This window comes from Podarcis filfolensis (assembly GCF_964270895.1).
Source record: "Podarcis filfolensis genome assembly, chromosome: 6".
In the NCBI taxonomy this organism is placed as follows: Eukaryota; Metazoa; Chordata; class Lepidosauria; order Squamata; family Lacertidae; genus Podarcis; species Podarcis filfolensis.
In genome coordinates, this window is record NC_139609.1 from 95,260,469 (window position 1) to 95,284,808 (window position 24,340).

General features: G+C 48.1%; 3 protein-coding genes across 11 annotated transcripts in view; 1 reads left to right on the plus strand and 2 right to left on the minus strand.

The window, feature by feature from the left end:
* The window catches only part of FAM110A (family with sequence similarity 110 member A), a 28,375-nt gene extending 6,952 nt beyond the window's left edge, over nt 1–21,423 (plus strand). The window contains exons 1-3 of one of the 7 annotated variants that reach the window (XM_083619044.1): nt 13,126–13,934; nt 17,028–17,059; nt 17,557–21,423. In XM_083619044.1, coding sequence (XP_083475170.1) covers nt 17,712–18,803 — 1,092 coding nt within the window. In that variant the 5' untranslated portion in view covers nt 13,126–13,934; nt 17,028–17,059; nt 17,557–17,711 and the 3' untranslated portion in view covers nt 18,804–21,423. Of the gene's footprint in view, nt 1–13,125; nt 13,935–14,715; nt 14,879–17,027; nt 17,060–17,556 lie in introns of those variants that run through there. The other 6 variants (XM_083619047.1, XM_083619046.1, XM_083619045.1 and 3 more) reach the window with 6 other exon arrangements.
* Nucleotides 1–24,340, minus strand: part of ANGPT4 (angiopoietin 4) — a 199,884-nt gene that overhangs the window by 104,805 nt on the left and 70,739 nt on the right. The window lies entirely within an intron of this gene.
* RSPO4 (R-spondin 4) overlaps nt 1–24,340 on the minus strand; it is a 199,046-nt gene that overhangs the window by 56,692 nt on the left and 118,014 nt on the right. The window lies entirely within an intron of this gene.

Here is a 24,340-nt window from a genome sequence, read left to right on the forward strand (position 1 = left end):
ATAAGTTTACAAAATAGAAAAAAGTCACATAGAAAGAAAAAGATACAAAAAAGAAGACATAGAAAAATACAAAAAAAGAAAAAAGAAGAATAAAAATACAAAAAACAAAAAACAAATAGATAACAAAGAATTAAAAACAAATCCGTTTTTAGTAACTTTAAACTCATTAGCTTGTTTCCTTGACCTCCTCACACCTCCACTTTTTGTATTCCCATTTAGATAGTCAAATCAGCAAATACTTACCCTCTTTCGTTTATCTTAACTCTATATCTTAACATATTATAACTCTATATTTTCATCCATTTATCAATTCATTTTTGCATATTCTTATTAACTTTGTTGCTAATGCCACTTATGGGCACTTATTTTCAATCCAACATCATTTCAACATTCATTAATTTTACAGTGTTTCTGAATATAGTCTTTAAATTTCTTCCAGTCTTCTTCCACCAACTCTTCTCCCAGGTCTCGGATTCTGCCAGTCATTTCCGCCAATTCCATATAATCCACCTTGGCTCCGCCTCTCATTGGCTGTGGCTCCACCCACTCTATGGACTCCCTGCCCTCCTCTACTCCACTCCCAAAGGGCACCCGCCTCTTCTGTCTCCAGCTGAAATGAATATTCAGACCTCGCCACCGTATCCGCTCAGAATAGTTGCTATCCTTGCTTTTCTCTCTGTCCTCGGCTGTCATCCCAGCCCACAGACTGGAAGCGCCTACTGCTTTTTCCGTCTCCTTTTTAAAAAAATCCTGCCTATGTCGCTCCAAAAAGTGCCATGTAGATGTAGTAATAATGCATTCCATTAATGGGGGGGGGGGGGGAATTCACCACGCCTTTCTCCTTCCCCTGCACAACCTGGGAAGGTTCAGTACCGCAGCGATGAACATCCCACAACCAATTCTCCTTGTGTCCGCTGCCCAGAATAGGCCTCTCAAGGCCTCTCAACCAGTTAAACTTGTTATCAGGGGAGCCCAGGAAGAGCTCGTGCCATGGGTGGGAAGAACAAACGTGCTCAAGAAAGTGATAATTAACTTGCACAAGTCCTGCCTGGGACCAAAGGGAGCCAGGCTATTTCACTAGTGTTTCTCAACAGAAATATTCCAACTATGAGGACTAGGTACTTGGGTTTTTTATGCTGGAAGAGTATGGGGGATATCAATATTGTGGAGGGGAAGCACAATAACGCCACACATGTGGGGTCTCTGTGTGAATGAACCCCCCTCCCCAATTCTCCTTCACACATTCAAGTCCGACCCACTGTGATTTAGGAAACGCAGCTTTAAAATTCCTGACAGATGGTCATCTGACTTCTGTGCTTTTATTTAAAAAAAAAAATTGGCAAAAAACCCAACAAACACCACATTTCCAAAATAGGAGCTGTAAAACACCAACAGTGGAATTTCCATACCCAATAAATGATTTGGTGATTTTGGTCAGAAGGCTTTTCGGTTCCCAGATTGAAATAGAAGTGATTAATTTCATCGGCATTTTTTAATCTGCATAACAAAAGTTTGTTTGGTTTGAAATTCCTCCTGTCTGGTTTTTTGGGTGGAGACTAGGAGTTGCTGTTTTGCTTTTGAACTGTTTTGGTTTCAGAAAGGCAATAATGTGTGTCACTCGTAAGACTCGCCATCGCCGCTTCTGCAGCAAGAGAGAGGAAGAAAGGAAAGATAGATAGATGATAGATAGATCCCGCTAAAAGGGATGTGTGTGCACTTTCAGGTGTGATACAATCACATACTAACAAACTCAGGTTGCATAATTAAGAGTTGATTTCGTGCCTTTGCTCAACAAATCCATTTCTGCCGTTAAGAAAAGTGAAAAGGAAATACAAAGTTTGGGAAAAGGCTTGCTTGATGCCCTGTCATATAACCTCCCTGCAAACAAATAAGAACAGATGTTCCCCCCAAAAACCTGTGTCTAACCTCCCCAAAACTTTGTGCAAACACATAAGCAAGTGGACTTAGCCAAATGGGGTCTGAATAGCTGACTGTTGGAAAAGGCAGGGGAGGTGGAAAACAAGGAGGGCGGAAGTATGGAATGGAGCTTCCTGATGTGGCTGGCTGGAACCCTGATCAGGAGCACTTTGCAGAGGCGGTTTCAGGGTAGCTTGACCGGTTTGACCTCAAGGAGGGCCACACTGCCGGGGGCATCCCAACAATGTTGTGGAATGGAGTGCAAAAGGCGGGAGGTGCCACATTTTCGTGTCCCACAGAGCGCTGCTGGAATTGGAGAGCCCAAAGTCCACCAAACTTTACTGCAGGTCCCACTTTCGTCATTCGTCCCATAACATTAATGATATCCTGTCCTTCTTTCCAAAGGAGCCTAGAGCAGCCTCCTAGGGTATAGGATGGGTTTAATTTCTGTTTTCATAATAGATGTTTTGCTGTTCACCTCGAGCCTCTGGGACAGGGTGGGACATGTGCTTGAGTAAATGAACAGGAAGCAGAAGCTGTGCTTTTCAAGCTTGGACTACTGCAATGCGTTCTATGTGGGGCTACCTTTGAAGGTGACCCGGAAACTGCAATTAATCCAGAATGCAGCAGCTAGGGAAGCTTTTAATGTTTAATAGGTTATTGTATTTTAGTGTTTTATTGGAAGCCGCCCAGAGTGGCTGGGGAAACTCAGCCAGATGGGCAGGGTATAAATAAATTATTATTATTATTATTATTATTATTATTATTATTATTATTATTATTTCTTGTCCTGACTTCTCTAGTACTTTGCCAGTTGCTCAATCTTTTCCTGAACAGCCTGTGCTTGGATCTGAGCTTCTGTGGTTTCCCTTTTCTCACCCCTTTTGGGACTTCCTCTTCCATATTTGGTTCGCCAGGCGCCGTGCAGGTTAGGCTCTTGAGTCATCCCAGGACATGCCTAAACCCCAGAGGTGGCGTGGCTCCTCCTCAGGAACTCTGGCAAGCTGTCATTGGGATGTGACGAAGCATTTGCTGTTCTGCAGAACTGTTCCGTCAGCTTCTCATTTCATCCCAGCACTGATCCAGCGAGGTAGAGTTGGCTGAGCGGTGGTGAATCTGCCTGACCTTCATGGCTAAGCGAACATTTGAACCTGGATCTCAGTATCCAAACCCACCACCCTAGTAGAACATGGTGGGTGTTTATTATGGGATCAGGACTTCTCAAACCTTCATTGCTTTTAGCAATGTCTGTCCACGCAATATACTTGTCATCAAAATGCCAAGCCATATTTAACCCCCACTCCGATTTAATTCAGTTTCGCCCCATCAGGAACCACCCAAAGAATCAGAACACACAGCTAGTAGCTTCATACAATAAGCAGCTTTCTATGTTGCAATACATAGGACCCACGTACCTATGGGACCGCCTCTCCTGGTCTGCCCCGCGGAGGACTTTAAGGTCCACAAATGACAACATTTTGGAGGTCCCAGGTTGCAAGGTGGTTAGATTGGTCTCAACTAGGGCCAGGGCCTTTTCAGTACTGGCCCCGACTTGGTGGAACGCTCTGTCCCAAGAGACCAGGGCCCTGCGGGACTTGACATCTTTCCACAGGGTCTGCAAGACAGAGCTGTTCCGCCTGGCCTTTGGTTTGGACTCAGTCTGACCCTTATGTTTCCCTCCCCTTATGGTCTTGATCTATCGGCTACTTTTAAAATGAGGCTGCATTTTAAACTGCATTTTAACCTGTATTTTAACCCCCCCCCCATGATGTTTTTGGGACAAGGGTGGTGCTGTGGGTTAAACCACAGAGCCTAGGACTTGCCGATCAAAAGGTCGGCGGTTCAGATCCCCGCGACGGGGTGAGCTCCCGTTGCTCGGTCCCTGCTCCTGCCCACCTAACAGTTCGAAAGCATGTCAAAGTGCAAGTAGATAAATAGGTACCACTCCGGCGGGAAGGTAAAGGGCATTTCTGTGTGCTGCTCTGGTTCGCCAGAAGCGGCTTAGTTATGCTGGCCACATGACCGTGCTGTACGCCGGCTCCCTTGGCCAGTAAAGCGAAATGAGCGCCGCAACCCCAGAGTCGGCCACGACTGGACCTAATGGTCAGGGGTCCCTTTACCTTTTATTATGTTTTTACTATGATTTTATTGATGTTAGCTGCCCTGAGCCCCGCTGTGGCCGGGGAGAGCAGGGCATAAATAAAATTTATTATTATTATTATTATTATTATTATTACATACAGACCCATGGGAAATGGGTCAAAATGAGAAACAAAGGCACACAACTGTGTCTATCCCACATGTGGTTTTGGGCCTAGAATTCACCTTCCTTGGAATAGCAGTTTTTCCTCCTCTGTTTCAAGTTGCTAGTCCTGGGTGTGGAAATAGAAAGACCATGCCTAGTGAGCTGTCAGAAACCACAGGCCGGCTGAGCCTGACTAAGACCTCCCCCAGCAGCCAGGTGTGACCAGTTTATAATGGATTATTGTGAGAAGGATTGAAACTGGAAAAGTCCCTTGTCTGGAAACCATGGAGACCTGCTGCCAGTCAGTGCAGACAGTATTGATCTAGATGGGTCTGACTCAGCATAAGTCAGATGCATCTGCTTTGAATGCAGAAGGTCTCGGGTTCAACCCCCAATGGCCGCTCCAGATTAGGGCTGGTCTTGTCCCCTGCCTGAAACCCTAGAGAGCCTCTGGCGGTCAGTGTAGACAATACTGAGCTTGGTGGACTGTTGGTCTGACTCAGTATAAGGCAGCTTCCCGGAGGTCAGGCTCATTCATCCAAGACCACATAACACCAGCCTTGAAAGACCTACATTGGCTCCCACTACATTTCCAAGCACTTGTCAGCAAGTGTTGGTGCTGACCTTTAAAGCCCTAAACGGCCTCAGTCCAGTATACCTGAAGGAGTGTCTCCACCCCCATCGTTCAGCCCCGGACACTGAGGTCCAGCACCGAGGGCCTTCTGGCGGTTCCCTCATTGCGAGAAGCCAAGTTACAGGGAACCAGGCAGAGGGCCTTCTCGGTAGTGGCGCCTGCCCTGTGGAACGCCCTCCCACCAGATGTCAAAGAGAACAACAACTACCAGACTTTTAGAATACATCTGAAGGCAGCCCTCTTTAGGGAAGCTTTTAATGTTTAACAGACTACTGTATTTTAATACTTTGTTGAAATCCGCCCAGAGTGGCTGGGGAAACCCAGCCAGATGGGAGGGGTATAAATACAGTGGTACCTTGGGTTAAGTACTTAATTTGTTCTGGAGGTCTGTTCTTAACCTGAAACTGCTCTTAACCTGAAGCACCACTTTAGCTAACGGGGCCTCCTGCTGCCCCCGCGCCGCCAGAGCATGATTTCTGTTCTCATTCTGAAGCAAAGTTCTTAACCTGAAGCACTATTTCTGAGTTAGCGGAGTCTGTAACCTGAAGCGTATGTAACCTGAGGTACCACTGTTATAAATTATTATTATTATTATTATTATTATTATTATTATTATTATTAAACAGATGGTTGTGTGAATTGCTGGTGGCATGGCATGACCCTGCAAATGCCTCTGTTGTCAGTTTGATGGCTGAGTCCTGAGGAGCCTGGCCTGCCGACATGTTTCTTCCCAAACCCCGAGGGCAGGATAGTTTCAGCCTCCCACGTTGCAAACACCCTTGTGATGACACGTAGACATTCTTCTCCTGTTGCAATCTTAGACTATATCCCAGGCTGGCAGGAGAGGTATATTTAACCACTTACTAAACTGCAGGGTTTGGGGTGTTGTAGTTTTTTTGCAATCCTGTAATTAATTGATGGATTACGGGGAAATCCTTGCTCTTCAACTTGAGGAACACCTTTGCTCCACCACGCTTTCCAAGCAACTTGCAAGCAGCAGGTTGGGATGGGACTATACCGCAGGGGTGTTGCCAGATACTTAAAAGATTTGGGGCCATTGGGCAATAGGCACAGATTTGCATATAGTTTGCAAGTGTAAACTTCTAGGTATAGTTGCAGATTTTCAGTCCAATCCCAGCTGTTGTTGTTTAGTCGTTTAGTCGCGTCCGCCTCTTCGTGACCCCCTGGACCAGAGCACGTCAGGCACTTCTGTCCTCCACTGCCTCCCGCAATTTGATCAAACTCATGCTGGTAGCTTCAAGAACACCATCCAACCATCTCATCCTCTGTCTTCCCCTTCTCCTTGTGCCCTCCATCTTTCCCAACATCAGGGTCTTTTCCAGGGAGTCTTCTCTTCTCATGAGGTGGCCAAAGTATTGGAGCCTCAGCTTCACGATGTGTCCTTCCAGTGAGCACTCAGGGCTGATTTCCTTAAGAATGGATACATTTGATCTTCTTGCAGTCCATGGGACTCTCAAGAGTCTCCTCCAGCACCATAATTCAAAAGCATCAATTCTTCGGCGATCAGCCTTCTTTATGGTCCAGCTCTCACTTCCATACATCACTACTGGGAAAACCATAGCTTTAACTATACGGACCTTTGTTGGCAAGGTGATGTCTCTACTTTTTAAGATGCTGTCTAGGTTTGTCATTGCTTTTCTCCCAAGAAGCAGGCGTCTTTTAATTTCGTGGCTGCTGTCACCATCTGCAGTGATCATGGAGCCCAAGAAAGTAAAATCTCTTACTGCCTCCATTTCTTCCCCTTCTATTTGCCAGGAGGTGATGGGACCAGTGGCCATGATCTTCGTTTTTTTGATGTTGAGCTTCAGACCATATTTTGCGCTCTCCTCTTTCACCCTCAATAAAAGGTTCTTTAATTCCTCCTCACTTTCTGCCATCAAGGTTGTGTCATCTGCATATCTGAGGTTGTTGATATTTCTTCCGGCAATCTTAATTCCGGCTTCGGATTCATCCAGCCCAGCCTTTTACATGATGAATTCTGCATATAAGTTAAATAAGCAGGGAGACAATATACAGCCTTGTCGTACTCCTTTCCCAATTTTGAACCAATCAGTTGTTCCATATCCAGTTCTAACTGTAGCTTCTTGTCCCACATAGAGATTTCTCAGGAGACAGATGAGGTGATCAGGCACTCCCATTTCTTTAAGAACTTGCCATAGTTTGCTGTGGTCGACACAGTCAAAGGCTTTTGCATAGTCAATGAAGCAGAAGTAGATGTCTTTCTGGAACTCTCTGGCTTTCTCCCAAAAAAATTAAAGGGAAAAAATGGATGTACGTTTCCAAAATATAAGATAAAAAACAAATAAAATAAAACCTACACACAGCAACAGTGTTTTGTGTTGTGTTGGCACCTCTTCGTTATGTGTAAATGGCTTTAGATACCTATTAGGTCCATAAATTACCATATAGCATATATTCAACACAAAAAAACAGTGACAATTTGTTGTTGACGAAGGACAGCTGGACTTATAAAGGGCCCCATTACCTTCAGTAGCTGAGGGCCTCATCAAACCTAAATCCGGCCCTGAACAGCACTATCTTAACAATGTCTACCCAGAAATAACTCCTCTTGCATTTGGTAGCAGTTGCTCCCAGCCAAACAGAATTAGGACTGCACCCCCAAATCTTCTTCAGCTGAAAACTCTGGCTCCCAGAAGCAGCTGCTACAAACTTCAGTTCATTTCCTCCCTCTTCTTCCTCTCTTCACCTTTTCATTTTGCTTACAGGCTGTTCTCCACTGCTCTTTTCCACAGGGGATTTGGCAAATTAGTAGCTATCCGTGGCTATTAGTTATAATATACTCCCATGTGCAGGAACAATATCCGCCTGAGCAGGGCCATCCGGCTGCACCATTAGGCAGAGTGAGGCAACTGCCTTCGGCGGCAGATTTGTTTATTTCATTTCATGTTTGGAAATGTTGCAATAAAGCCTCCGGGCAGTTTGCAAAAACACACCCATTAAATTTATCAATGAAAGGCTGTTGAAAACAGGTGCAATAAAAGCACCCCAAATATAATTAAAAGCAAAAGCAAGTTAAAAAGAGACTCAAACGCATGCCACCTTTTACATGTCCGGATAGGCCCGCCTAAACAAAAATGTTTTAAGCAGGTATTGAAAATAGTAAAGGGAGGGCACCTGCCTGATGTCAATAGTTCCAAAGTGGAGACGCGGCCCACTAAAAGACTGGTTTCTTGCTAGTGCTTTGATTGGTGGAACCGGCACTACTATAGGTGCCACATAATGCCCATTCCACATTTGTAAGGACTCCACCATTCGGTGTGGCAGTGCCTACACTTTGTGTGTGTGTGTGTGTAATTTTTATTAAATTTTCTGTTTTACAATTTAGAATATTCATTTGTTGTTGCTGTTTAGTCATTTAGTTGTGTCCGACTCTTCGTGACCCCATGGACCAGAGCACGCCAGGCACTCCTGTCTTCCACTGCCTCCTGCAGTTTGGTCAGACTCATGTTCGTAGCTTCGAGAACACTGTCCAACCATCTCATCCTCTGTCGTCCCCTTCTCCTTGTGCCCTCCATCTTTCCCAACATCAGGGTCTTTTCCAGGGAGTCTTCTCTTCTCATGAGGTGGCCAAAGTCTTGGAGCCTCAGCTTCAGGATCTGTCCTTCCAGTAAGCACTCAGGGCTGATTTCCTCAGGAATGGATAGATTTGATCTTCTTGCAGTCCATGGGACTCTCAAGAGTCTCCTCCAGCACCAGAATTCAAAAGCATCCATTCTTTGGCGATCAGCCTTCTTTATAACTTAGACAACCTTAAAATATCAGTGATTTCCCTTCTTCTCTTTCCATTGTTCATTTTACATAGCATATATCCTTGCATATATTACTTCCAGCAAAACTTATTCACACTGTTGAATTTATCTTAATGCTGCCAATGTTTTCAAGTATACACAATTCCGCCCCATATATTCAGTAAACATTTTCCAATCTTCTTTAAACGAATGTTCTCCTTGTTCTCTTAATCTATAAGTTAGTTCTGCAAGCTGCACATGTTCCATCAGTTTAAGTTGTCATTCTTCTTTGGTTGAGACCTCGCTCATTTTCCATTTTTGGACTAACGAAGCACGGGCTGCCGTAGTGGCATACATAAATAACCTTTTTTGACACCTGGGAATTTCAGTCTGAATTATCCCCACCAAAAAGCTTTTTTTGGAAAGGTGCTTTTAAACATTTTTTTCAATTCATTATAAATTATTTCCCAATACTCTTTTTACCCTTTTACAGGTCCACCACATATGAAAGAACGTACCCGCAACCTCATTTCATCTCCAGCACTTATCTGATTCAGTCTTATTCATCTTAGTAAGCCTACTCCGAGTTAAATACCATCTGTAAATCATTTCCAAGTAGTTCTCCTTCACGGGGCAGTGCCTACAAAATCCCTGCCTATTGAGAAGCAAGCGACCGCCTTCACTGTACAGTTGTACCTTGGTTTTCGAACAGAATGCGTTCCGGGAGTCCGTTCGACTCCCGGAACAGGACATTCGGCTTCTGAAAATCATTCGAAAACTGGAACACTCACTTCCGGGTTTCGATCTTTCAGGAGCCGATTTGTTTGGGAGCCAAGGCGTTTGAGATCCAAGGTACGACTGTACTCTTTTTCAGTGCCTGCTAAAAACATTCTTGTTTAGACACGCCAACCCAGATGTTGAGAAAGGGGAGGTGGTTTTAATACATTTTAGTATTTTAACTTTTGCGTATTTTAAAGCAGGGTTGCAGATTTTTCTTGATTTTATTGCTTTAGCTATTTGTAAGCAACTTTGAGGGTTTAAAAACATTTTTTTAATATAACAATCCCCCAATGTCCTGCTTGCGGTCTTCCCACAGGCCTCTGGCCGGGCCACTGTGAGAACAGGATGCTGACTCAGAACGGACCTTTGGCCTGATCCAGAGGGGCTGTTCTGATGTTCTCACATTCTTCACATGGGGTTCCCAAGGACATGTGACTGACGGCTGTGGGAAACCGGATGTTGCGGTGGCGAATCTTCAGTCTGAGAGCATTGCTACAAAAAGGCCAGGCACAAGTGCCATATTAAATGAGGGAACTTGGAATTGTTGTCTAGAAAAGTCTGGCTTAATGAATAATAATAATAATAATAATAATAATAATAATAATAATAATAATTTATACCCCGCCCATCTGGCTGGGTTTCCCCAGCCACTCTGGGCGGTTTCCAACCGAATATTAAAAACAATACAGCACCAGATATTTAAAACTTCCCTTCAGTTGCCTTTTAAAAGTAAAATAGTTGTTTATTGCCTTGACATCTGGTGGGAGGGCGTTCCACAGGGCGGGTGCCACCACCGAGAAGGCCCTCTGCCTGGTTCCCTGGAACCTCACTTCTCGCAGCGAGGGAACTGCCAGAAGGCCCTCGGCGCTGGACCTCAGTGTCCGGGCAGAACGACGGGGGTGGAGACGCTCCTTCAGGTATACTGGATCGAGGCCATACATTGCCTCCTTTTTATTTTCTTTACTTACACACTTTTAGGCTGGCTTGGGGGGCCCAAAAACCCTCCCAAGGCATCTTGCTGAAATATATCAGTGGGCTCCAGCCTCAATGGTTATGTTCTGCCTCCACGCTCGGAATCAGTAATGCTACTGACAGCCAGTCTCTGGAAACCGCAGGAGGGCAGGGACAGCACTCTTGTGTTCGAATCTTGCTTGTGGATTTCCCATAATGGGCATCTGGCTGGCCACTGTCTGACCAACTAGATGTGCCACTGGCTCTTCATATGTCCTTGCATCAAACAAAATAATAATAGTTCATACCCTCCAACATTTCTCCAATGAAAATAGTTGCATCCTATTCCATTATCACCAACCACAACAACATCTTATTATTTATACCCCACCCATCTGAGTGGGTTGCCCCAGCCACTCTGGGTGGATTCCAACATATATAAAAAACATAATGAAACATTAGACATTTAAAAACTTCTCTGTACAGGGCTGCCTTCAGATGGCTCTGGGATCAGATAACTCCATTCCCTCCAATATTTCTCTGATGAAAATAGGGATGCCCCAAGGAAAAACAGGAGAAACCAGGACTGCTTCTGTAAAACTGGAACTGTCCCTGGAAAACAGGGAAAAATAATTATTATTATTTATACCCCGCCCATCTGGCTGGGCTTCCCCAGCTACTCTGGGCGGCTTCCAACAAAATATTAAAATACAGTAAACATTAAAAGCTTCCCAAAACAGGGCTGCCTTCAGATGTCTTCTAAATGTCTGGTAGTTGTTCTTCTCTTTGACATCTGCTGGGAGGGGGTTCCACAGGGTGGGCGCCACCACCGAGAAGGCCCTCTGCCTGGTTCCCTGTAACTTGGCTTCTTACAGTGAGGGAACCGCCAGAAGGCCCTTGGCACTGGACCTCAGTGTCCGGGCAGAATGATGGGGTTGGAGACGCTCCTTCAGATAGCTGAAAACGTCCCGCCAAAGGAACGATAACCCAAGGCCACACATTCCCTAATCTCTCATGTTCATGGATTCCTGCTGCAGGCTGTGCCCCGTTCAAAGTCCTTAACTTTTCCTGTTTGTTGAATAGACAGGTGAGCCTCAAAAGTGGGTAGTGGGGTGTGTTTGTCTTGAATCCCTTCTCTTTTCTTTGGATTCTTATTGCAGGGATGACTTTCTGGTTCCCTTCCAACTCTACAATTCTGTGATCCTTCCTTCTATGGAAAGCTGAAAATTCACAGTTACAGATAGGTAGCCGTGTTGGTCTGCCATAGTCAAAACAAAAAAAAAATTTTTTTCCTTCCAGTAGCACCTTAAAGACCAACTAAGTTAGTTCTTGGTATGAGCTTTCGTGTGCATGCACACTTCTTCAGATACATGAAGATATCTGAAGAAGTGTGCATGCACACGAAAGCTCATACCAAGAACTAACTTAGTTGGTCTTTAAGGTGCTACTGGAAGGAAAAAAAAATTTTTTTTTGTTTTGAAAATTCACAGTGTGCCATCACCCCCACTCCGCCGTGACGGGCACTGTCAGAATTTCCCAAAGTGTTACTCACCGATAGAGTTGCACATATCCTTTCCTGGACATGAGATAAGATGTGGCTTCTGGTGGAGTGGGGGAAGAAAGCCTGCTGCTGAAGGCCTGATATATTCTCCAAAGAGGCTTGCTAAATCAGACGTAAAAGCAGCACAACATCCTGGCTCTCCCAGCGACTACCTAGTTTGCTTTGGGGCTCCCTCTCCCAAATGCCTTTGGGTGGAGATGTTAGCAAAATCAGCCAGATCATGGGTAGGCAAACTAAGGCTCGGGGGCCGGATCTTCCCCAATCGCCTTCTAAATCCAGCCCGCGGACGGTCTGGGAATCAGCATGTTTTTACATGAGTAGAATGTGTCCTTTTATTTAAAATGCATTTCTGGGTTATTTGTGGGGCATAGGAATTTGTTTATTTTTTTCCCCTTCAGAATATAGTCCGGCCCCCCACAAGGTCTGAGGGACAGTGGACCGGCCCCCTGCTGAAAAAGTTTGCTGACCCCTGAGCTAGATGCACGGCAGGCAGTTTGACGGACTGTCTGCTATTTGCCCTTACGGGAGCCAGTGCAATATGGCAGCTAGACTGGTGGTTCGCCAACTGTTTCAGGCCACTGGTACTTCGGTTTGTTCCGTAAACTCTTCCCACTGTCCCCTGTCCTACCTAAAAAGCGTTATTCAAAAGAGCTGATGGCATGACCAAGAAGACAATGACACAATAAAATTCGGAGCAGTTGCACATCAATTATGCATTTATTCAAAATCCAGTTAAAACGATTTAGTTTAATCAATTTAACCAAACAGGAAGAGCTGTTTGACAGTGGAACAGACTCCCTCGGGAGGTGATGGGTTCTCCTTCCTTGAAGGTTTTTAAGCAGAGGTAATAATAATAATAATTCAGTCATACCTCGGGTTACAGACGCTTCAGGTTGTGGACCACCGGAACGGGTTACTTCCGAGTTTCAGCGGTCGCGCATGCACAGAAGCGCCGAATCGCAACCTGTGCGTGTGCAGAAGTGCAGACGCGGGTTGCGGATGCTGTGGGTTGCGAACGTGCATCCCGCAGGATCACGTTCGCAGCCCGAGCGTCCACTGTAATAATAATAATAATATTTGTACCCCACCCATCTGGCTGGGGAAACCCAGACACTCTGGGCGGCTTCCAACAGAACACTAAAAGCACAATAAAACTTCAAACATTAAAAGCTTCCCTAAACAGGGCTGCCTTCAGATGTCTTCTAAAAGTCTGGTAGTTGTTTATCTTTTTGACATCTGATGGGAGGGCATTCCACAGGGCAGGTGCCACTACCGAGAAGACCCTCTGCCTGGTTCCCTGTAACTTGGCTTCTTGCAGTGAGGGAACCACCAGAAGGCCCTCAGCACTGGACCTCAGTGTCCGGGCAGAACGTTGGAGGTGGAGACGCTCCTTCAGGTATACTGGGCCGAGGCAGTTTAGGGCTTGAAAGGTTGGGTGGCCATCTGTCATGGATGCTTTAGCTGAGATTCTTACATTGCAGGGGGTTGGTCTGGATGACCCTCGGGGTCCCTTCCAGCTCAAAATTCTATGATTCTCTGATGAACCTGATCCGGTGATACTAGGTTCTCAAAGTCTGAAATCATTTACACCTCCAGCACCCCACTGGCCTCTTCGTACCCCTTATGTAACCCTGCCACTCACAAGGGGGTAGTGCCATCCACTTTGGAAATAGCTGGCTTTCAGACCAGGCCCGAGTTCAAATCCTCCTTAAGATATGAAGCTCACTGGGTGGTCTTTGGCCGTTCACTCTCTCCTTCGACTGGCCTACTTTACAGGGCTGTTGTGAGGATAAAAGCAGGAGAGAAGCATGCATGGAGCATGTTGGGGAAAGGGCAGGGTAGAAACACAAGTGAATGGAAACATCACAATGGAATAGAACCTCCTGGTTCATAAGCAGTCTATCTGGATATCAATAGCTAGGGGGCAAATAACAGGGGGAAAGTGGTTCTCTCCCTGCGCTCCTTGTGCTCTCCTTGGTAGCATCTTCTCGTGGCCACTGTGGGAAGCCAAACGTTGGGCCGCACGGATTCTTGGACTGATCTGAAAGTGTAGTTCTTATAGGTTTGATTGTTCCTGTAAGGGTTGTTGTTGTTGTATAGTTGTTTAGTCGTATCCGCCTCTTTGTGACCCCCTGGACCAGAGCACGCCAGGCACTCCTGTCTTCCACTGCCTCCCGCAGTTTGGTCAGACTCATGTTTGTAGCTTCGAGAACACTGTCCAACCATCTCGTCCTCTGTCATCCCCTTCTCCTTATGCCCTCCATCTTTCCCAACATCAGGGTCTTTTCCAGGGAGTCTTCTCTTCTCATGAGTTGGCCAAACTATTGGAGCCTCAGCTTCAGGATCTGTCCTTCCAGTGAGCACTCAGGGCTGATTTCCTTCAGAATTGATAGGTTTGATCTTCTTGCAGTCCATGGGACTCTCAAGAGTCTCCTCCAGCACCATAATTCAAAAGCACCAATTCTTCGGCGATCAGCCTTCTTTATGGTCCAGCTCTCACTTCCATACATCACTACTGGGAAAACCATAGCTTTAACTATACGGACCTTTGGTGGCAAGGTCCTGTTTTTCCCTGGGAAGGCACCCCAGCGACCATAGGACGTATTGCATCTCATTGTCACACAATACAATAACTTCTCCTTGGGTACAAGGCGTTTAAAAAATAATAAAATAAATACTGTTGGGGAAAGTGGAAACGGTGCGACCATTCTCTTAAAAATAAAAAGCCAAATTCTTTGGGGTTACATAGGGGGTATCTGCACTGTGTTCTACGACCTCTTTTGCAGCGATGGCCAGATACCTTTTGGCCTTATGGAAGCTCCCTCTTAATTGCCTTTTGTTTTTGGTTTTTTGTCAGCTCGTGCTGGGTGGGTGGGGGGCAGATCAGCAGACACCCCACTCCCTCCTATGGGGAGAGCCCAGCACTGCCTACCAGCCATTTCCTGAGCCTTTGATGAGCCTCTCTTCCCCCTTGCCAGACATTTGAGCAACCTCTGCTGCTAATCCTTCTGGCTAATGAGGTACCCAGAGCAGTTGCAAACTGTTTAAAATGCCTCTCTTGCGAGGATAAGGGGCGGAGAGAGGGAGGAGAAGGCAGAAGTCGCTTTGGGTTAAAAAAGGCTCCAGGTCTGGGCGATGCTTTTGTGTGTGCGATTCACTATCACATATGAGAGAAAGGGGGGAGGACAAGCCTTTGGGACTTCCTGCCACCCTGTGGGTAGAAAATCATCTTCTCTTTCTTCTTCCTGGTCCATAACTGCCTGCAACCCTGCTCTCCCCTTTTCTCTCAAACACTGGCTTTTTTTAAATGCAAAAATTGTGCTGTAATCTTATAGCATTAAACAGAGTGTGTCTTTTGGGAGGGCAGCTGTAGCTCCCAAGAATTGCCATTGATGTTGTGAATTGATTTTTTTTCTATCGTGCCACCCCAGCCACAATTCAGGATGAATATATTCATGAATATGAATACAGAAAACGACACGGATCTGTACTGTACCTGTATAGCCACCTAACAAAATCAAAATCCTGATTTGAAGCGGGGGTGGGGGTGGGTAGGCAAGAGAGGATTGTCTAGCACATGGGTAGGCAAACTAAGGCCCAGGGGCCGGATCCGGCCCAATCACCTTCTAAATCCGGCCCACGAATTGTCCAGGGATCAGCGTGTTTTTACATGAATAGAATGTGTCCTTTTATTTAAAATGCACCTCTGGGTTATTTGTGGGGCATAGGAATTTGTTCATTTCCTCCCAAAAAATATAGTCCGGCCCCCCCCCCACAAGGTCTGAGGGCAGTGGTCCGGCCCCCTGCTGAAAAAGTTTGCTGACCCCTGGCCTAGCACCACCCCAAAAATGGGTGGTTTTCAATTCTTCCCCATTCCCCTCTTTGTTCTAAAGCAAGCTTCCCCAAACTGGTGCCCACCAGCTGTTTTGAACATAGGAACGCTGGGGAGCTTCCTTCTAATGGATAAGACCTTTCACCCCTGTAGCTCAGTATTGTTCACACTGGCCAGCAGCAGCCTTCCAGGACCAGGGTCTCTCCTAGACCTCCCTGGAGATGCCTGGGATTTTGGACCGCGAGGATCTGTCTGGCCACTGCAAGAACAGGATCCTGGGCTCTGGGTGGCCCTCCGGCCTGATCCTGGAGCCGTGCTTGTCTTGTGTACTTAGCAGGGAGTGTGCCATCGCTGCCCCACTCCCCACTTGGGGTGTTATTTATCCTGTTAACGGAGAAATCTGAGGGCTCCCTTGGATAAAAAACAGGGACACCAGCCAGGAATAGCAATGCAAAACAGCAGCCAGTAGGCTTGGTCTTCATTGAAGACTGTCGCGACAGGACTCCCACCTGCCACCAGGTGGAACAAGATGTAAGCCCCCAACAAAAGAGAACCCAAACTTTTATTAGCTGCTAATCCCCATGTTACACCCCCCCAAACTACATCACTCATACATCACGGTTACATCATAAAAGGGGAAGTCTGGTGGCCGTAATCTGAGCATCCTGGACCCTGCCCCATGGTTCTCCTTGCCCTCCACCAAACACCCATCAAGTGTATCAAAAAAGATATTTACATTTATCTGTTTCCCAGCCAAGTTAATCACACCCTTTTGTCTTCATCTGGGTTTGTTATTTCTGGAATGGCTACCTGTCTGGCACTCGGGTATCAGGATGCCAGGAATTGTCACTCAGGCAGAGGGGCTGCTGAGTAGCTGAGCTCACATGTCTATATGAATTTCTGAAGTTTTCCCAGTGAGCCAGTACATAGAGACATTGATCAGTGAATTGTTACATTTGGTATCGTGCAGCAAAGGCCCTTTGAATAGATAGGAAGAAACTGCAATGAAGTGTTTTGTGGGGACAAATCACAAGAGTCACAAAAGCGATTGTGCTGATTTTGGTAGTGGGCTGCATGTGCATGATATCTGCTGGAGGGGCAACCCCCCCAACCTATACATAAATTCCTGCAAAATCCCCCCTCCTTTCCCCTGTGGAAAAGCTGCGGCTGATCATCTGTTCCTTCATCTGGTCTTTGGGGAGAACCTTGCTCTGCGTGATGTACTGGGAGGTTGGCAGATAATACCTACGCGAATCTAGTAACATTTGAAAGGGAGCAGGGCTTTATCTTTGAATGATGACGCTGCCTCCTCCGCTTGTTCTTTCCCTCTCTTAAAGCTGTCGGATCCTAGTATGTGGAAAGAGCACAGGTGATGTTGGGAAGGGGGGAGGCAGGAGGAAGTGGGAGGAGGAGGGTAGGGAATAATAATAATAGCCGAGTGGAGGCTGGAGCTGGCAGGAGGTCCAGACGGGAACTGATTTTCTTTCTCCAGGGCTATTTTCATTCAATGAGTTCGCCTCCCTCCTCTCTCCCTTTCCCCAGGCTCCTCCTGATAGGCTGAGGCCCCCATTTGAAGTGCCTCTCTCCTCTCCGATTGGCCAGCGGGGACAGCCCGGTCTGAAAGCGGTGGGCGGTCCCTTGCCTTGAAATAGGCTGCTCAGCGCTCAGCCCTCTCTGCCCAGCGCCAGCTCCTGCCTTTGTCTGCCGGGTGCTGTTTGTCTGAGGGGACGACAGCACAGAAATCCCGGCTCTGGAGCAGCGACAGCAGCACTTGAGCTGCGCCAGGAGGGGTGGAAAAGACCTGCAGGGTCAAGGAAGCCTGCCAGGTCTCGGCTACTGATTTTGCCCTCTTTTCCTTCTCCGCAGCAAAGTGTCAGGCCAGCAGCAGACTCCTGTTGATCGAGAGCGGGGAGGCAAGCCGGAGCGACGTGTTTCCAGGGCGGGCTGCCCTCTGTGGCATGTGACAACCCCTTCCCTGCCACGGGACACGGCGGTGGTCTAGAAGCATTGCGGTGAGTGCCATGCCGGTGGAGACCCTCCAAGCCAGCCACGCCATGAAAGGCGTCCCGGCCGCTGCCCCCTTCACCTCGGCCATGCCTTTCCGAATCCTGAACAAGGGCCCAGAGTACTTCCGTCGGCCGGCAGCCGGCGCTGCCACCAAGAAGCCCAGCGCGGTGGAGAGGCTGGAAGCGGACAAGGCCAAGTATGTAAAGAGCCAGCAGGTGGCCAGCACGAGACAGGAGCCGGTGAGGGCTCTGTTCCTCAAGCAGCCCCTCTTCACCCCAGGGGTGCGACGGGTGATGCTCACCCCCAGCCGGAAGACCCCGCAAGGAGGGCGCCGGGCGGAGGCGCGTGGGGCCGCCAAGACCTCCCTGAACCTGGAGATCCTCAACAACCTGATCAACTTCTGCGATAGCCCGTTGTCGTTCCCCAAGCCGGAGAAGAGCCCCGCAGAGCACAAGTGGGGGGCAGGGGGCCAGGGCTGGAGCCCCGGGAGCCTCCCGGATACCCCAAGGAAGAAGGGCCACCCGGCGGAAGGCATGAGCAAGCTGTCCCAAAGCTCGGCCTCCTCCAAGCCGCCCAGCACGGTCGCCGTGCGCAGGGTGGACGTCCGGCCGTGCGGGGCCTTGAGGGCGAGGGTCATTCCCAGCATCCAGCTGACGCCGGTCCCCTCCTCCCCCGCGCAGGCCAAGATCCTGTCCGCTGGGCCCCTGAGCTCCCCCAGCCCCCGCGACGAGCTGCGGACAGACAGCGCCAGGCGCCAGACCTTGCTGCACCGCTCCAAATCGGACCTGAGTGACCGGTACTCCCGGGCGACGGCGGACCTTGAGCGTTTCTTCAACTACTGTGGCCTGGACCCGGAGGACATGGGGGACGTGGAGGTGGAGCGCTTCACCCGGGCCAGTTCGGACATTGTGTCCGTCAAGTTCCACAGCGTCAGCACGGCCAGCTCGGAGGGGACCCGCTCTCGCCGCAGCGCCGTCACCTTGGAGGAGAGGCAGGCCGAGCGCATACCTTACGGCATCTCCATCATCGAGCGCAACGCCCGGGTCATCAAGTGGCTGTATGGACTACGGCAAGCCAGAGAGTCCCAAAAGGTATCCAACGTATAGCGGTACTTTGGCGGGCTCCAACAGGAAGCGAGGAAAACAAACAAACAAACTTTCCCCACCCCACTGTTTGTTTCAGTGTGTGTTTTTGATATTTACTGTTGGAGGGAAAACATTGGCAACTGTTGCATGGGTTTTGTGCGTGTTCCTTTTGCGAAATGTCTGGTCTGCCTTGGGGCAGCGGGGTGGTTCTGATGAGGCGTCCCATAATTTAAATCCCTGCAGAAAATCCACCTGGGGAAGAGAAGTATCTGGGCTCCTTCTGAATCTCCAAAAAGTCCAAAAGGAAGAGAGTTCATTAGAACGTCTTTTCCAGGAGTGAGAAGCCCAGAGCAAGCAGGTTGCTAGATTCTTGCCAAGTCCTGTAAGGAAGGAGCCCCCTGAATATGTGGGCAATGTTACACCAGGAGGAAAGCAACCCACTGGAGGAGGGATCTGCAAACTTCCAGGTGTTCCTGGACTCCAACTCCCATCCACACTGACCATTGGCCACATTTGGTGGTGCTGGTGCCCTGGAAATATTACTGGTGGGTCCATTACTGGTGGGTCCTGTGCTACCAAGTACAGTCAATTCTTAAGCCAGACATTGCTGTTTTAATTCCCAAGGTCTTGGTCGCACCCGTTTGTGTGCTAAGCCTTGGGAATCTGTGCAGCACAGAGCAGACAGGGATAAGCTTTTGCAGAAGCAACAATGGGATTGTTAACAATGGAAATCTTAACGGCTGAGAGGGCTGTAAAAAAAAAACCCCACCGGGCCTATTGTGAGAGAGGCGGAAGAATGCAAGCTGTTTCTGCAGGCGCCCAGGAAATACCTGCTTGGGCCTGCAAGCCCAGGAAATAGCCAAGCACCCATTGACCTGTGGTGGCATTCTGCCCTGGAAGTCCCCCCCCCCAAAGACCCAAACTGGGCAATCCAGTAGAGTCTGGTCCCAAGGTGTCCAAAACAAAGGAGAGTGAATGATGGGGTGCTGATAGCATCCTTGAGGATGTAGCAACTGCTTTTGCAAACCTTTGGTAATGTGGAGGTGTCTTCCAGGTTTGGGGGGGTCTGTGTTGTTAGGAAGGTGTGTGGACCTCTCCCCCCAGGCTTTAGGGAAAACCCCTTGTTTCTAACAGCTTGTGCTTCAGGGCACGTGGCGCCAAGTCTTCCATCAAACAACCGCCGCCCGTGATGCAACCTCCACGTCCATATCCTATTGTTTCTGATGCTTGCCAAGCAAGAGCTGTCTGCCGGGGTGGAGAATGTGGAATAAACTGGCTGTCATCAGCCAGCAGGTTTCCCAAAAACCCCGAGCCTAATTTTCCCCCTTTGCAGAGGTGACTTGGGTCATACACACCTTCTTAAAACCCCTTTTAAAGAAAGATAATTGAGAAATTCATTTGGTGATTAAACCAGACCGTGGACCCCTCTGAATTGTTTGCAGAAAACAAAGGGTCCTTTTCTGTCCAGGCTCTCCAGGGAGAACGATTTTCTCTCCCAGTCACCAACTGAGCAATAAAGGGACATTGGAGGGGGGCATGGACTGAATCTCCCCATATTTTGGGGGGATCACTGTCCTGCCTGTTCCTTGAAGGGTGCAGCTGGCTAACGCACAGCTCTTTTGACTCTGTTCCAATACTGCGAACCGTTTGCAGGTGTTCTTCCACCTGCCTGGTGTTTGTGCACCTATTCTCCTCCGAAGGCTTGAGCTCAAAGCGGATAATAGTTCTCCTCTGCTTCCACCCCCTTTCCATAACTGGATGTTGTTTTACGTGTGATTATCTCACCTCTTCTCCAATATGAATGGGGGGCTGCGAACTCCCCATTGGAGGGGTGAGCTGAAGAACGCACTGGGAAAGTGTTGGGATCCACAGTTTCTGGTAGAATGGTATTTGCCCCCTACCCAATTGTCTTGAGTCTTGGTCAGCCATAGGATTTCCTGTTAGGAAGGGAAGTCAATTCTGGTGCTCATCACTTTGGCTAGAGTGGGTCTCCTGTCTAATAAAGAATAGCTGCCCCGTCCCGTACAGGTGGTACACAGGGAACAGAAAAAGGCTGGAGGGAAATGGGTGAAGACATCCAGACTGAAAAATAAAACAAGCAATTCTTTCTGTCCAGGACCTGACCCAGAAGATAGCCATCAGTAGTGGATTTATACCAGGCAAATTTGCCGCTCTCCTGATGTTCCCAGGACTACAACCCCCATCATTCTTCCCCAGTAGCCATGCTGGCTGGAGCTGATGGGATTTGTAGTCCAGCAAATACCTTGATAGCCACAGGTCCCTTGTCTCTGGTGGATACAGATCTGTAACAGTCTGGCAGGAACAGAATTTGGCCAGGATGTTTAGCAATGCAGCCACCCGCCTCTAGTCACCTTTCCCAACTTTGGCTATGTTTTTATTGTGTGTGTGTGTTTGTGTATGAGTGCAACTCCTTCTCTTTGTATTTCGAAACTCTGAGCCTGTTTGCATTGAAGTTGCCCAAACTTGTTATTTATATAATGTTTCTTTGTATTTGTTCTTTCCAAGTTTGTATATTATTTTGTGCCCACGGTTGTGAAGTTTAGCTAGCAAGGGAAAGGCGGGGGAGAAAAACAAAAACCCCTGTCAACTTATTTGTATTAAAGTCTTGTTCTTTAAAGAATGGCCTGTTGCCTCTCTCTATCTCTTTCTCTCTTCCTGTCGGATAGACACACCCGGTTGAACGCATGTAACCTCAGCAGGAAAAGGGTATATTGGAACGGACTTGTCGGGGAAGGATGCTTTTGTGTTTAAAAATAAGCCCTCTTTGCAGAAGCGGGGGGGGGGGCAGTTCTGGAGCCAGCCTGCACAGCTGGGATTGAAATCTGTACAGAAAATGGAAGAATGGATAGTATTTGGAGAGAGGACAACTCTCTGATGCCACCTCTACTGAGGAAAAAAGCAAAAATCTTTTGGCCTCCTTCCCTACGTTATGGAGGGGTGCAAGCCTGATTGTTTACCTATGTACATCCAGCAGACATGCGAGCCTCTAGGCCTCCTGCTGTTGATATACTATGCTTCTTAAGAGTGCAAGAAGAGATTGCAGGATCAGGCCAATGGCCCATCTAGTCCAGCATCGTGTTCTCACAGTGGCCAACCAGAAACCCACAAGAGCCCCTCTCCTCTCCTGTAAAGGTAAAGGGGTAAAGGGACCCCTGACCATTAGGTCCAGTCGTGGCCGACTCTGGGGTTGCGGCGCTCATCTCGCTTTATTGGCCGAGGGAGCCGGTGTACAGCTTCCGGGTCATGTGGCCAGCATGACTAAGCCGCTTCTGGCGAATCAGAGCAGCGCACGGAAACGCCGTTTACCTTCCCACCAGAGTGGTACCTATTTATCTACTTGCACTGGTGTGCTTTCGAACTGCTAGGATGGCAGGAGCTGGGACCGAGCAACGGGAGCTCACCCCGTCGTGGGGATTCGAACCACTGACCTTCTGATCGGCAAGCCCTAGGCTCTGTGGTTTAACCCACAGCGCCACCCGCGTCCCTGTGGACCACGTCCCTGTGAAATGATAAACTCCCCCAAATCCAGGACAGGACATAGTGAGGCAAGGAAAAAGGGATGTCTCCTTTGTTCATACAGTCCTTTAGCTGTGATTCTTGCATACAGGGGGTTGGACTAGATGGCCCATTGGAGTCCCTTCTGACTACAGTTCTGTGGTTCGGTTGGGAAACGCTTCTGTCCCAAGAGCTGAGCTTATAGGGGAGACCAAAATACGCCTCCTACGAAATCTGCAAAGTGCGCATTAAAAACAGCAAAGCCTGTTTTGCCCTCTGCCTAATCCCTTCTGTGCCAGCCTGCCGCCGTGCCCCCGTTTGAAATTTCAGCCGCGGGCCTCTGGCAGAAACCCGCTTTTGGGGAAAGAGAAAGGTTTTCCCTGGCTCGCTGTTGCTCGAGAGGCATTAGCGGGAAAGGTCAGGCTGTGAGAAGCAGCCCTTATGATCTCATTTCTGAGAATGGACCCGGAGGGAGCGCAGAGAGGGAGGGAAAGAGAGAGGTGAGGGCAAAAATGCCACCGGACAATCTGAGATCAGGAATGGCGGCCAGAGGGCCTGCAGAAATTGATCTGCACCTCCACAACTGATAGGGGCTGCAGTGTCCACAGGGGTGGCGGCAGAACCCCCCAAATTCCCAGCTTTCGTTTAAAAACAAAGAATAAAACAGAGCCAGGGTTGTGTAGTGTTTTGGCAGCGTTTCTCAAACTTGGATCGCCAGCGACTGTTGGACTACAACTCCCATCATCCACAACCATGGGCCATGCTAGCTAGGGATGATGGGAGTTGTAGTCCGGCAACAGCTGGAGACTCAGGTTGGGGGGAAAAACACTGGATTAGAGTGTCAGTTTAGGACCTGGGAGACTGGAGTTCACTTCTCCACACGGCCATGAAGCTGATGGGAGTTGTAGTCCAAAACATCTTCAAGGCGCTCAAGGTGGCAGGCATGGTTCTCCTCCTACACATTTTATACTTACAGTGAGGGAGATGAGGCTTAGAGTGAGCAGCTGGCCAATGGCCGACCAGTGAGCTTCGTGGCTAAGTTGGGATTTTTTTTAAAAAAAAATATTGATACTTATTCAAAAATGTACAAATATGATGCTCATTGCAAAGCATATTTCTATATTACACCACTTAATCTAGTTAAGAACAAAGGAAAAAAGGAAAGAGATGGAAAGACAGAGAAAACAAAAGAAGAGGAGGAGAGAGAAGAGATTAAAGAAAGATAAAAGGACTTCCGGTTCTCTGTCCTGCAGCTAAATACAGTCTCCAACTCATTAAAACCCAACCATTCTATCTCTTGTGAAACCAGTATTTTTTCAATCTTCAAATACCAAAATTGCAGGTTTTCTCGTTCATGAAAAAAGCCCATGGGAATTTTCCCATCCTGATTCAATGTCAATAATGATTTTTTTCTCTATTTAAGCATGTTCACTTTGCCATCTCAACCGAGCCCAACAGCTTTTCACCAGACATTCCTCCATAGTGGGTATCTTTCCACCATGGCTCAGTCGGGATTTGAACCCCCAGCCCAAACTTCTAAGCACTACACCGCACTAGCTTTCAGAGGAGCGCTTGCAGAGACTTGGCTTGTGAGTCAGAGCTGCGTGGGAGCTCCGCAACGCAGCATAGCACCCTCCTAAGACCTCGCCCTGCGTTGTAACCCAGCCCTGAAATTTTGCTGTTCTCCTCTGCCCCTGCCTGGGCCAGCAATCTGCGTCCCCTGAGCTCCTCCGTAAAGGTTGGCTCAGCTCGCTGACCACTTGCCAAGTATGACTTGGCCGTGGTTGCAAAGGCAGCCGAGGGAAATCCTGTATTAATGCACTCAGGGCATATTTGGAGCTAGAAACACATTAGCGCTTCCTGCGGCCTCGCTTTCCCTCTCCCCCCTCCATCCTCAGAGAAGTCCCATCTATGCAACAGCTGGCCAGGAAGCGACACACACACACACACACACACACACACACTGTGATTTCATTGAGTACATTGTCTGCCAATCTCTTACCAAGCCAAATCTGAGGTGTTGGTAGGAACATACAGCTCGG